A 15,224-nucleotide genomic window follows, 5' to 3' on the forward strand; every position below is an offset into this window, starting at 1 on the left:
AATCACTGTTATTTGGTTCCTAAGATAATGTATATAACCATAATGCCATGCTTGAAAGATTTAAAATATGTACTCGTGTTTGGATAAGTAAAACTTCAAATCAAGCGCACTGGGGTTCAAATATATGCTACCAAATCTTTGAGTGATGATGGTGCGGCCCTCACGAAAATAAGGATTATTATTTGCATCAACCGCATATAACGCACAATATATCTAGTTCATTGGATGCGGGTTTGATTTTCTATAGTTGCTTCTACTTTCCTTGCGTTGACTATTCATAGTCTAAGTTTATAAGGAGGTAAGAAACTGTTCTCGACTTTGATCACGATTGACCCTCATTTGTATATCGTTCCGGCTGAGAAAACGAAAAACAAACACAAGATGAAAATGTTAATAAGAAATACTATCTTCTTGCGAAAGATAGCTGTAGGTAGACAAACAATACGTAGGGAAGGTAGTCCTATGCTAATTCCGTATATTCTTATATCGTTTTGATTCTTGAATACATACCCCGATTAGTCCAAAGTTTGAAAATATTTTCCTATGCTAAATAGTCAACCGTGACGAACTTTATCTCCGCTCTACAACTATCTCTAAATTGCAAAGTTTTTTTTGGCACCATGAGAGAAGTGATTTCAAGCGTCAAATCCGATCAAAATTATCAAACAAAAAACCAATTATCCCATCCTGATATCAAAAATCAGAATAAGTAGACTGAAATGGCACATTCCCCGTGTGGACAAGTTTTGAGCGCTGCTAAAAAAATGCTAATAAGTGAAAACATGTGACATTGATTTACAGAAGAATTTATCAAGTACTGAAAACAATAGAATCTGTGCGAAAGAGGTTGTTTCGGTGGTAACGGTGGCAGGATACTCTTTGGTGAGTTGACGAGATTAATGGGTGATGGGTGAGATTTATATGTTGTCAAAAATTATGAACGGTGGTTTGTGGGTACTTTTAACGCAATGCCAATCCCTCCAAAAATCGACTTTTGAGCCAAGACTCGGAGGGCCGAGTGCCATATTTTTTTCCAAGTGTATTTGTTTGCCAAACAATTAGTAGAGTAAAAAGGATTTTTCTTTTTGAATATGAAACAACATATTGTTTTAATACAATGATATTTTTTAATTACCTACAATTGTGTTGATTCCCAATATTTCAATTACTTTGTAATAAAATCTTGACTGCCGTATTGTAATATACAATACAATCTAATAAATTTCGAAACTTTGTAAACCAATGAAACAATCATTAAAAATGCATCGCTATACGACTCCCGTTGGGGGTCAATGTTCTAGGTAAAAAAAGTTTAAACATAACAAAAAATAATTTTTGAAACCGTGAATGCACATGGATGCATACTCCTTCGAAGCAATCCGGTTTGAACTTCTTACCACTAATGATTAGGATGAACAGTTTTTGTGCCCCTAGACTCTATGGTATAAATTGGCGCGAGATTGCACTCTGATGGTCTGTTTCTTTTTGCTCATGGTAGATGCCATCAATTTAATTGGAAGATTTCCTACATTGTTGGACTACAACTACGATTCGCTTCTCACCTAGATCCCATTGCTGGCAGCGATATGCGCTTTGACTATTGATATGAATTTTGGAACAATGCTAACCGAAGAATACATATCAAAGTCGAAGCTTTCGTAAAAAATCGCTCGGTCCCTCTCAAACAATGCCCGGTTTTTGCACCAGTTATATAGCATTTTGATCAGCTGGTTCGAAGTATTGTATAAACTATTGTCCGGATAAATCTCCGGATATACCAGTTTATTTGGTGCGACGGGCAAACAACCACAATAAGCAGCCTCTAACCTGTAAAATGCCAATTAGTTTGAGATAGTTTTCAACTACTGAACTCTTACATAGCGACTCCATAGAATTCATGACCGGCTGTTGAAATGACGACATCTCCATCCAGTAGAGTTCGATAATATTCATCCTTACTGAGATAACCAAAGTTGATGAGTTTTTCCTTCAACAGTTCACCAATATTTTCGAAACATTCCGGTATCGATTGCGTTCTCTCACCAAGGATTGATACGCGAAAATCCACCTGCCGCTTGTTGAGCTCGAGAAGGGTGTTAGTCAGAAACTGTGGATTCTTGTCGTGCTCCCAGCGATGAGGCCAAATTAAATGTAACGGTTTCCTGGAATCAAATGAAAGACGAATTTATATAGAACTTACAGAGGTTAAAAATAAATCTTACTCGTTTTTGGTAAACACACGCTTTGGAATCATATGGAAAGGTATTGGAAAGTACAGTACCTCACAACGTGGTTCAAGTTTTTCTTTCAGATTCTTTAACTTCAGGTCGGGTGCAATATTTAAAAAGCTTTTAATGTTATCCAAAAAGGAAGTCATATTGTACTGTGAGTTGAACACAATTTGGTCCGCACTGAGACACGTCATTATTTGATTCAGTCCATACTGACAGTCTCGTTCCTTGATTTCACGTACAGGATAGTTCAGCTGATTTTCATGAAAGTAAACAATTTTCCTACATACGGACAAGTCAGGCCGAAGACCGATCAGTTCAGCCAAATTCAACACAGAACTGGTAAACAGTGTTTTGTACTGGTGATCCCTTGGAATAACTTCGGAGAAATAAAGTGCTCCTATCCGCGAACGCCAGTGCCATTTCTTTGCTGTCAGCGTAAATAAATCGTACTCAGCTGGATGAAGCTCTAGAGAAAAATGTAAATATCTACATTATTAATTTAGGTCAGGCATTACTTTGATACTCACGCTGAAGCACAATATCCAGCAGTTGCTTATGAGAGCCTCCATAGAAAGGTTCAATGATAAGAATTTTAGCCATAAATTGTGGCTTAAACTGGGTATACAAGCTACTGTACCAATTTACTAAAAATCAAATAACAGATCGGAAGTTTTCTTCGTGAAATGACCTACGCGTAGGAAAAGCAGCTCCGGGTCTCAGTTCCTCGTCCTGTCAAGAATTGCTTATCAGAAAATGATGGATGACAGCTGAACAGTTGAAGATCTCTGATGAAAACATTAACAGGGTGACTGCTCTCACATCAAAATCCAAAATGGGTTGAGCGCCCAGAAGGCCGAAGAGAGTGAAATATTTCATACACTAAAAACTACAGTGCACAGCAAACGTCCCAGTTCATGTTACATGGGTACAAGAACCAAATTTGTCAATAGGGATCTTTAGGGGTGTGCGAGTTAAGGCATTTTCTGATGCAGATTAGTATTATGAGTTAATATCTCATTCCTATTTCAATTTTTAGGCCCAAAACTATTGAAAAAAAAACATTTTTAGGTGGTTTCCTTTTAGGACAATAACACATCCAAACCCATGCGACTTGCACGACTTTATAGGTTGCCCTATCAGATCTACCATTGAGATATATGACGTTTAAAATACGCACACTGAGATCTCGCAATTTTATACTACCGCCCTCCCCTTAAGCCCACAAGCGGTTTGTTTTCCTCCCAATTCGCAGTGCAAATGATTTGTTTTCCTCCCAATTTAAACGTCAAAACGGCACAATACCAACGCAGCTGGATAAGTCAATAGCTTGCAGACGAAACTTGGGATGGCAGGCTGCTAGCGGATAGCAAAACTACCAGATCATGCTGAGTGGGGTGCTGTCCCGGTTAACAATGAGGCGAACGAGATATTTGCAGATACGTCATTTAGTAGGACAACTGTCAGTTTGTAGGATGAATTTAATTTGGATTTTTTAAATTTAAAAATCAGAAAAGAATAATTAAAGTTTAAGAATGATATGAGTGTACTCGCACGGACACCCGCTATCAATACCTATGTAAAACTGACACAATTTTTCCAAATTAAAGATCCCTATTAAATGGAAAATTCACTGTGTAAACCACTTTTCATTTCAATTTTGCTTGGTTTGAGGTTTTCCTCTAATACATTTTGGCTATCCGATGTGATTGGCTGCTATTATTAAAGTGTATATTAACCAAGATATTAACCCTTTAACGACCAACGCCTTCAAATGAGTTTCATAAAAGTAGTCGAAAAAAAGAATTATTGAATATCAAAACTGATAGCAGAAATGGATTCAGCGGCCCAAAATTAATTTAAAACTCAATTATTGGCCAAATAAACCAGTTTTCATAATTTTTCATTTCACAACTTTGTATGAACAGATGCGCACCTGTATCCAGCTTTTTACTTGCCATAATGGTGGTCTAAATTGTTTAGTTCGTAATACGTTTTATTGTCCCTTTTTGACAATAATCGTTTACGCCAGCTTAACAGCAACGCCCAGTGTCGGGCGTTCATTGAATAAACATCCAATGCACTGGACTAACGTAGAATGACAATTTTTTTGACATTAAAAATGTCTTACTCCACTATCTGGGCTAGGTGTCATTCTAAAATCTAAACTATTTCCCATGTAACGAAACTATGTAAGGTTTGCACGCTTATAACTCCGATATTACTAGATGGATTTTAATCATTCATACACCAACCGATTCAGAAACACCTAACTTAAATATTGGTAATAATTTAATATCTCCCCAATAAAAGTAGACTTTTGGAAATTGGGTCATTAAATGAGAAAAAAAAAGTCGTTTTTTATTACTTACATCGATAAAGCTGATTTTCGTGATTGCAACAATATTTTTTCCAACTCAGGAAACGTGAAAATAATATTAAAATTTAAAATAAAGAAATATGTTGACAGTCTGGATTTGACACTATAGGAAGGGTTTGACATATCGAATTTCACGACAAATGATGCCCTGTCAGAAAAAATAAGGCATGTTTTCTCGGTTTTTCCACAGGGTTATTTTTATTTGACATAAACACCTGAGTGCATAAGGAGAGTGACGACACTGTCAAAATTGGAACAATTATTATTTGTCAGTGTCATTCCAAACGAGTCAAATTCATGTATTTTGACAGGTCGTTTGTTCGTTTGGAATTTCACTGACGGATAATCATGACAGTTGTCTTCACTCTCCTTACATACACTCTGATAAACACCATACATTGCATATAGTTTTTTTTTCATTTTGGGTGTTGTCCTGATAGGCCAGATGTAAACAACCGCTGTTTTCCTATGTATGGTTGCCAAGTTTACATTTTATTTATTTTAAAAAACAAAAAAATCGTTTTTACGTATTACAACGAAATTTTTTTTGAAATCATGTTATATTATGTATATTGGACCTAAAATTTATCGAATGGAACGGAAAACTATATATAGCTTAATGACCCAATTGGTAAAATTAAAAAGTTCACGAAAAACGGGAAAATTACCATTCGTGAGGCAGATTTCTCAGACACAGCCGTCAAGAGAGGGCAGCTTAGTTGCTCAATGAAACACGAAAAGTCATAAATAGAAGCAACGCATGTCCGTTTAAATCAGTTGTTGCTCTTATCCCATCCGAGCAACATCGTCTCCGGGCGATGCAATAAGCGATCGATTTTCGGTAACGTTGGCATTTGCACACACTCGCACCTAAGTGACTAAACCATATACGGTTAGTTTATAAATAGAGGTGACGCGTACCCGTTTGAATCAGTTTTTGTTCTTATGTCGAACGGGTAAGATCATGGCTGCAGCGTTTGGGCACTACAATAAGCGGTAGGCGCTATGCATTTTCGGCAGCGGTGGCCGTGTGCGGATTTTCGGGTACCAGCACGGTGTCACAGAATGATTTGCAAAGTGGGTGGGCGGGGTGGTTTGGATTTAATTCAATACGGTGTGTGCTGCTTAAGAGTGTTGCGTTTGAAAAAAATATATTTATTTTTATGCATGCGTGTGCGTTGTAACTTGTTAATCCATGTTTACGGCGCTTTGTAGTTGCGTAGGGTAAAGAGCCTATTGGTTTTCATGTTTCATATTTCGGTTATATGTTTTTTATCAGTAAGGCATCTGACAACGTGCTTCTGTAGTTATTTCACTGTTCAGCAGCGTAGTATTTTATATAGGAGAGTACACTCAGGTTTTTTTACGCGGATTTTGAAATTTACGCGGTTTTCATTAACTCGTTTTTTTTTAATTTTACGCGGTTTTCATTTACGCGGCCTATATCCCCTGCGTGAAAAATCTGAGTGTAATTGCATCGGAAACAATCACATTCCCAGCAGAACTTTTTGTTTTCTAATTTCAAACACTTTTGTTTCGTACTGCACACAACGGAAAATTTTAAAACAGAACTTAGTTGGAGCGGGTGTTCTTTTTCGATTCAAATTCAAGCCATGTCTTAAGCGTTAATGGACTTAAATTTTTTTCCCAGTTTATCCAGTCAGAATATCTGTCCTACCCCATGTATTTAAAACACAGTTCTAATTGCGTTTTAAAGTATACAACAAATAGAACGGTTGGGTATACTAATTTAAATTTTAAAATAAATCTGTACACCTATATAACATAAAACGCTGCAGAATTGGTTTAATAATACAATGTTTACACTACGTTACACGTTTTAATAATTAGCAACAAGAAAAATGTCACCAAGATAGCATAAAAACCCATTTTAACTGGTAGTGCGAACGTTGCATAACAAAGTAATTTATCAAATAATTTCATTTTTTCCACCACTAATCGATCAAGAAATACTTAAACTTAAGATTGTTTACTTAAGTTCATTAGTACATTATTGAAAATTTAAATGGAAAATGAAATTTCATATTTCATGGAGAATCTCTATATTTCCGTTTGCGGGCGTGGGCTTTCTCATCAAAGCTCTCAATATGGAACTTTTCTTTTGAATATATTTTCTGGACAGACCAGCCTATTTTTACTAGATGGATCAGCCAAATAATGCCAATCACCTAGTGAGATACTTGATTAATTAATAGATTACCGTTAAAAGACCTTCAATAAATTATGTTTTGATGGGAAGGGTATATAGCAAATTGTAACATATGAAATAGGATGAATTTGCTAAAACGCTTCCTACTGGTGGCGAATTTTGATTTTTTGAGAAATGGACCGATTTTTGATAAAATTTCAAATTCATGCCTGTTGAAGTGGTCCTGAACTAACTTAGATTTTTTTCAGCATTTTTTAGTTTTTCTGGAGATCCAAATGGAGAAGTTTGATTAGTTAGTTTGTACAAATTTTGAATTATAAGAGCGGCAGAGCCATTAAAACTTAGCAAAAAGTGAAATTTTTGGTGTATTTCAGTATTTTTTCTTCAAAACTGGGTATCTACAAAATTTTAAAAGTATAGAAAACACTTTATATAGATGAGCCAAATACAGGGGCGTAATTTTGCCGAAGAAAGTGTATAGCTACGGCCAATGGGGTATGAGTTATTTAAGTTTTTGTTAAATAACCTTTTGACATTTTATGATATTCATCAAAAATAACTCTGTTCTACAAAATAAAGCAACTTAAGTGTGCTTAGTTCGCATAATATTTTTCGGAAAATAAATAGAAAATGATGAAAAATGGCGTTTTTCGCTTGTCTCTAGTACATCAGAATCGGTTTTTATGAGCATCTGACGATTTTTTTTTAAAATATTTTGTATACTAATAGCCACCTAGCGGGTTTGAAAATCACTAAAATTAAACAAGTATGTCGAGTTAATGGCAAGTTATGGCGTATATTTGAAGGCTGAATTGATTGGTGTATTCACATTTTATATATAAGGTCTTATTTCCACGTTAAGAACGTTAAAGTGAAGAAAAATGCAGAAGAGTGAGGTGAGTGTTGAAAAACTGATATTTACTGTTTAGATCGCATAATTTCAAATTTGGTGCAAATATCCTCGAAAAAGTTTTACAACAGAATACAGCGCATCTTTTGACACAATTATTTTGTTGAAGATTCCTCCTAGAAGTATTTATGGAGAATTAACTCTTCAAATAATAATTAGAGACTTGGCGTCATTAGCAAAGTTATCATTATTTTTATAATTTAACTTAAAAAAAAATCATCAGATACCTATTAATCCTCTTCCTGACATACTAAAGACGTACAGAAAACGGCATTTTTCATCATTTTCCTTCTATTTTCCGAAAAACAATGTGTGGTCAAAGCACATTTGAACTGATTTACTTTTTGGAATAGCATTATTTTTGATGATTTACTAAAAATGTCAAAGATTATCTAACATAAACTTAAATAACTCATGCCTCATTAGCCGTAGCTATACGCTTTCTTCAGCAAAATTACGCACCTGTATTCGGCTCAACTATATAAAGTGTTTTCTATACTTTTAAATTTTTGTAGATACCCAGTTTTGAAGAAAAAATGCTGAAAAGCACCAAAAATTTCTCTTTTTACTAAGTTTTAATGGCCGTGCCGCTCTTATAATTCAAAATTTGTACAAACTAACTAATCAAACTTCTCCGTTTGGATCTCCAGAAAAACTAAAAAATGCTGAAAAAATCTAAGACAGTTCAGGACCACTTCAACAGGCATGAATTTGAAATTTTATCAAAAATCGGCCCATTTTTCAAAAAATCAAAATTCGCCACCAGTAGGAAGCTTTTTAGTAAATTCACTCCGAAGAAGAAAGTGGTCCTAATACCCTAACCTTTCATTTAAGAAGTGAGCCCGATGACTTTTTTAACATGATGTCATTTTGGGACACCCTTATATGAAAGCAGGCGAGTGAACAAGAACGTGAGTCGATATGTGTGATAGATAAAATTCATTTGCACGCTCTTGAAAAAAGCTACATTTTTAATGTCACCGTGGTCGTGTCCTGTACATAACCCTTTAATTTTTTTTGCGCGGCATCTTGTAGAGCAATTTATTTTGAACAACTTTGAAGAACATATTTGCCATCTATATATTTTCTATATATAGTGATATGTACGTTGCACCTTAAAATCAATTTTTCAACATTCTCTTCGACAACTTAATTTTTTCTACATTTGTATATTCTAGAAAGTTTTAGATACCGTCGAAACACACAACTTTTCTGAAGACTCCAATGATGTGTGACATGTGTATCGGGGTATAAATCGATTTTTCTTTAAAAAATACTCTTTTTCATTATAAAATTTCTCAAAATTGTGAAACTTTGTGAACCAAAACTCAGTATGATTAAATTCGCCATGTTATGTAGTAAACGTAAGCAAAGTCTAACAATCCGGACTTTTCGGGTTTTTTAGTTTTCCTACATTTTTATACTGTATAATGCATGGATATTTCACAGTATCTATAGAGCGGTCGTTAGTAAATCAACACGTAATAATACAGAATACTAAACTCAATGAAAAATATTTCTTCTATTATCAACAATCAACATGTAAAAACAATGAAAGTGTATGAAGCACTAATTATACATTAGAAGGACGACCAAATTGCTTTTTACGCGGGAACATTACACGCTTAACAGTAATCCAATTATTTATTGCATTAGTAATATGAATATTTTATTGTGAATTATTGAAAATAAAAGAAAACACACATCAAAGCAAATATCATTCTGAATCACTCTCAGAGCTTGCGTTATGTGGATTTTTGAGTAACTGGAACGAAGAATGAGAGGGATAATACCCATGTAATCTTTCCAAGATTAATCGTTTTAGGCATCTTCTTCTATATATATAAAAGTCAATATTTGTATGTATGTGATTTATGGACTCCCAAAAGGCTTAACCGATTGCCCTAAAAATTTATACGTATTAGATATTTGTTATGGAGCGTGTTTGTGTGCTATTGGTTGGGGATTATCTACCATGGCGCTTCGGAACAAATTGTGTTTACTCCTATTTCGTTGAAAGTCACAGCAACACGCGGCGGGTATTGGCTAGTTCAATATAAAATACTTCTAATGTATAATAAGTGCTTCATACACTTTCATTGTTTTTACATGTTGATTGTTGATAATAGAAGATATATTTTGCATTGGGTTTAGTACTCTGTATTATTACGTGTTGATTTACTAACGCCGCTCTATAGATACTGCGAAATATCCATACATTATACAGTATAAAAATGTAGGAAAACTAAAAAACCCGAAAAGTCCGGATTGTTATACTTCGCCTACAAATACTACATAACATGACGAATCTAATCATGCTGAGTTTCACAATTTTGAGAAATTTTGTAATGAAAAAGAGTATTTTTTAAAGAAAAATCGATTTAAATCCCGATACACATGTTATATATCATTGGAGTCTTCAGAAAAGTTGTGTGTTTTGACGGTGTCTAAAACTTTCTAGAATATACAAATGTAGAAAAAATTAAGTTGTAGAAGAGAAAGTTGAAAAATTGATTTTAAGGTGCAACGTACATATCTCTTAAGGAAAAATATATAGATGGCAGACATGTTCTTCAAAGTTGCTCAAAATAAATTGCTCTACAAGATTCCGCACAAAAAAAAAATTTTTGGTTGTCGAGCTAAAAAAATTTTTTTTATGTGACACTTGCACCTTAAGAAAAATTAAGGTGCTTATCCTAAAAGATGTGGAATGTAGTCCTAGGAAACTTTCCTGAAGACATAAAAGCATGAAAACATCTGTGAAACTCAGGAGACTTTTGACCGTCTTTTTTCTGTTTCGCCCCACTGTGCGGCGTTCGTGTGGTGAGAATACGTAAACCAACTGCTATTACCAACAGCGAAGTAACAACGATTACACCAAATGCCTCAAAACTTAACAACCAGCACCACCAATAAAGAATCAAATGCCGATGAAGCCTTCTTCATTTTGATTTGATCCTTTTATTTACCATAGCGACCCGCAAGCACAACAAACAAATAAGAACATTCGACCGGTCAGCATCATGATTGCAGTACCGATGACGCAGCTAATGTACCTGCGTATTTTAAATGTAATTAAAGTAACTATTGAAAGAAATTAAAACTACTTCTTATGATACTTAATGTAATCAATGTCTTTGTACAAACACTTAAAGTATTTAAAGTACATAAAAGCGGTACTTAAAATATTTTGCGTATTTAAGGTACAAAAGATCTGAACTTGAAAACATTCCGGTAATTAAATTACAGTCAATTTTTCATGTGCTTTTTAAATATTGGCGGTACTTAATGTACTTTATGGTACTTAACAGTACTTAAAGTAACTAATTAAGTAGGACTTTTAGCACTGCGTCGTACTGAAGATTTAATGCTTGCCCCTCGCAGCAACAAGCTGCATCAACAAGACCCTATGGACGGACAATTTGTAAGTTAATTTTAATTTTTACATAATGTAAAAATCATGAAAGACCCGCAGCTCATTTATGCTAAGGTAGTGAGCCGTGTCAAACAAACAAGACGGAAAAAATTGAGTTTATCTAGCTATTTATACACACTTAATTTAAATAACTGGGTGCAGTAAAATTTTGCTGGGGTTTTGAACAGCAAACCGTTCGGTAATTAATTCAGTAAAACAGTTCGTTTACCGAACACTCCGCAATCCGTTCTATCCAAACGTCAAAAAATACTGGTCAGTCAGCAATTTCTTCTGAAAATGGCGACTTGACAGATGCTTTGCGGTACCTGTTTTGTAAGTTATTGACGAGGTTCGCTAATGTTGGTACAATTTTGCCGAACAATCAGTCAGTATTTTACTGGATAATGTTATGTGCCGAAAAAACGGGAATGCTGATAAATTCAGTACAACATATTGCGGGTTTCAGCAAATTATTCGAAGAATTACTGAAAATCGCTAAAAAATGAAAACTATACCGCAAATTTTTAAACAATTTGCTGGCAGCTCCGTAAAAATATCACTTTACTGAGCAAATTGTCAAAAGAAATTACTGAACAACTTTTGGCTGGCTTAGTGTGTAGTATCATCATGTCGTGACTAGGGGCAGATCACTCTAGAAATGTATAACAAATTTGCATCAAATTAGAAAAGATGCATTTAATTTTCATTTTTGCATCAACTTTGCACTCCCTCCCAGAAAGGTTTGTTTAACAAACGTCCTACCCTGATTCACTTTGTTCGACGTTTTGTTGAATGTAGGGCTAATTTTTTGTAGGGTTTTGACGTCTTACACGCAACGCAAAATACATTGTACACAGCGCAAAATACATTTTGGATTTCTATATTGATGGAAACGCATTTAATTTTGCTACTTTTTGAAAATAAATCACAATTGATTTGCTCCTAGTGTCATGTTACAGATATAACACAAATCTTTTTGGTTACAGTAAAATAACGAAATCGTGAATTTCATGTTCGCATTCGTAGAAAACACGGCTAATTGCCATTCAGATATTCGGTACCAAAAATTCTAAATATGACTGAGTATTACAAGGGTTTGTTACCCTCTTGGTTTTTTCGTTTCCGTTCGTCCCGTCCTACCCAGCATTAGGTTTTACACCAACCGACATAACCCAACAAAATGATTCGGATGAACTTCATTTGACAATTCTCGGTGGTTTGTTTACATGGGAGTTACGTGAGTGCAAATGCAACAGATGAGCACCCGTTGCACTCGAACTCACGCAACTGACAAAGTAAACAAACCACCGAGAATTGTCAAACATGAACTTCATTCATCATGAGTTCATTCGTGTCGTCATCTTGTAGAACTCAATTCAGCGAATTTTGATTCGAGTCAACAACATCCAGCCCTACACGCATACGAAAAATTACCTAAAATTGATTTCGTTTCACTCAATCTCGGGGTATCGTGGAATGAGATGAAATTAAGTAAACCGGGTTGAAAGTAGTTTCCCGAGGGGCAAGCACTAAATCTTCAGTACCTCGCAGTACCAAAAGTCTTACATAATTAGTTACATTAAGTACCATGAAGTACATTAAGTGCCGCAAAAATTTAAAAAAGTACGCGTCAAATTCATTGTAGTTTAATTACTGAAACGATTTTAAGTACAGCGCCTTCGTACTTGAAATATGCAAAATATTTTTATTACCGTCAGGATGTACTTTAAATATTTTAAGTACGTACACATCAACATTAATTATATTAAGTAGCTTATTAAGTACAACAGAAGTATTTTTAAATACTTTCATTATTTATTTTAATTATATTCAAAATACGTTGGTATTTTTAATACGACGCACTCAAACCTGCTAGTGCTTGCCCCTCGTACTTTCCCTCTAACCGCGGCAAAAATTATAACTCATTGAAACATTTTTTTATTCTCAACATTGAGTTCAATATACTTAAATTTAAGTTAAATTTACCTAATTTTGAGTATATCCCAAACAACTCAAAAGTACCTTATTCCACGGAAGACCTCGACTGAGTCGAATCTCTCGTTTTGTTTTTGATATTGTGCCTTGCAGGATAATCGCTTGATATGTGAGTATATGAAAGATCTATTCAGGCAGGCGCGTGACAGCCACCCACGGTTTAAAGTTTACATCAAGGGGCGTGACACTTCCAATAACTCATAAATTATTATACAATTATAATGTTTTTGTAGATTTATAGACGATTATAGAATATTATAATTTTATAGACAGCTTATACTTATATAACTTTCGAACTTGTTTTCGAACTTATTCTCAGTGTGCGGTGAATTTATGTCAGTTGTCCCTTTTATTTGTTTACATTGTTGATATCAAGACGTGCATAACTAAAATTTAAAAATGGAACACCTTTGTACCTGCGCCATAAAACAAGATATCCGGAATAAATCAAAGAGGTCAAATTGCTCATGGGACAGCAGGTACGTACAACAATGATACTAATTCTCAAACCACTCTTAATATATTCCCACTCTTCCAGAATGTAGAACAATCCTCTCAAAGGTTTGAGCAACAACACTGAAGGTAGTATCATAATCTACTGCCTGATTTGGAAGCAAACGGAAGAGATTGTGGAGCTGTTGAAGAGTAAACGGATTGATTGTGAGCCGTATCATGCGTGTCTTTCGCTGAAGCAGAGGCGAGAGGTAATCCAAAGCTTTGTCCGAGACTGCATTCAGATTATAGGCTACGATAGCTTTCGGAATGGGAATCGACAAACCGGATGTTGGACTGATCATTCACTATGGTACGTCGAAGGATTTAGAAAGTTATTATCAGGAAGGCGATAGAGCTGCCCGGGATGGACAACCATCCAAGTGTATTATGTTTTGGAGTCGCGCTGATTTCAAAAGACATGAGCTACTACGAGAAGATAATCAGGGATCGACGAGAGCGATAATTATGATTTTAGTAAAGACATGGAACATTTGTTGTAAGCTATCGAAGGTGGTGATACAGGTATTGTGCTGCCGATCGCACTGCTGCGCGGCTCCAAAAGCAAGAAACTATGATCATTACTTGAAAATACCTGTCACGGTCTCGGGAAGTCACGAGATGAGGACCGGTGGAAAGCATTGACCGTTTTGCTTGAAAGAAAAGGATGTTTTTCAAGAATGGAATACATGTGACTAGTTTACTTTTATTCGCATGTTCGAGCGCAAGCACTGTATGTACAACATCGGACTTTCAAAGCCAGCCAAAGGTTCTCGTATACTGGAGCAATCAGTTGTGCAAAAGCAGGACTTTATTCAGGATATGGTGAAGATTCTCTTGAAAAAGCGCTCCGAACTGGCCACCGCTTACGAATGTATGCCCTATGTGATTGCTTCGAATCAAGCCCTTCACCAGATGGCTACCATTGGACCGCTGAATTTGGAGGAAATGAAGCATGCCAAGTTAGATGAGTTCTCTGATATTATGATTCAAAAATTTGGCAAAGAATTTTTGTCCTCCATTCAGCAAAAACTGAACTTTTCACCTGGTACTGTAACAGCAGTGATGGATTGTCTGTCATGCAGCGGGATTTGAAGCGGAGCCCACTGTAAGTTATCACCAACCCAGCAAACAACTTGGAACCTCTGGTTAGAGTGTCGCTCAGTGGCGGATATTGCCAAGCTTCGAGGCTTGTTAGAGACATAGATTGCTAGCTATTTATATGAGGCAATCAAACATGGTTTTCCTTTCTGCTGGCAAGAATTCGCCCGAGTGGACGTCGATCGTAGGTCGTTTGAACACATTAAATCGAATCTTCCATCCGCTCTAGATTGCATCAAGCTAACTGATATTAAAAACCAATGCCCCCCATATGTTACATTCGATTAAATTAATTTGGTACTGGCATATGTTCACGTAAGGCAACACCTACAATACATGTTCAGTTGGAAAATGATATTCAAGGTGCTTAGAGTTAAATAAAAGAATAAAAGCTCCTTGATAATATTACTCCAGCGACTACAGTAAAACCCGTTCCACTCGCGAATAATCTTTGAGGTGATGAAGACGACGATGATTTATCTGTGGGAGAAAGAGAAATCAAAAGTCCCAAATGACCGAATGTTTTAGAA

General features: G+C 35.5%; 1 protein-coding gene across 1 annotated transcript; it reads right to left on the reverse strand.

The window, feature by feature from the left end:
- Positions 1-1,141: 1,141 nt before the first annotated feature.
- Positions 1,142-2,972, reverse strand: LOC131682244 (glycosyltransferase-like domain-containing protein 1-like). Its single transcript, XM_058963601.1, has 4 exons — positions 2,762-2,972; positions 2,223-2,700; positions 1,878-2,162; positions 1,142-1,827 (listed from the first exon to the last, which is right to left on the reverse strand). Exons 1-4 carry the CDS (start codon positions 2,832-2,834, stop codon positions 1,563-1,565), a joined length of 1,101 nt encoding a protein of 366 aa, XP_058819584.1. The 5' UTR covers positions 2,835-2,972; the 3' UTR covers positions 1,142-1,562.
- Between the last annotated feature and the right edge of the window lie 12,252 nt (positions 2,973-15,224).

Source organism: Topomyia yanbarensis, chromosome 2, assembly GCF_030247195.1.
Source record: "Topomyia yanbarensis strain Yona2022 chromosome 2, ASM3024719v1, whole genome shotgun sequence".
Lineage (NCBI taxonomy): Eukaryota > Metazoa > Arthropoda > Insecta > Diptera > Culicidae > Topomyia > Topomyia yanbarensis.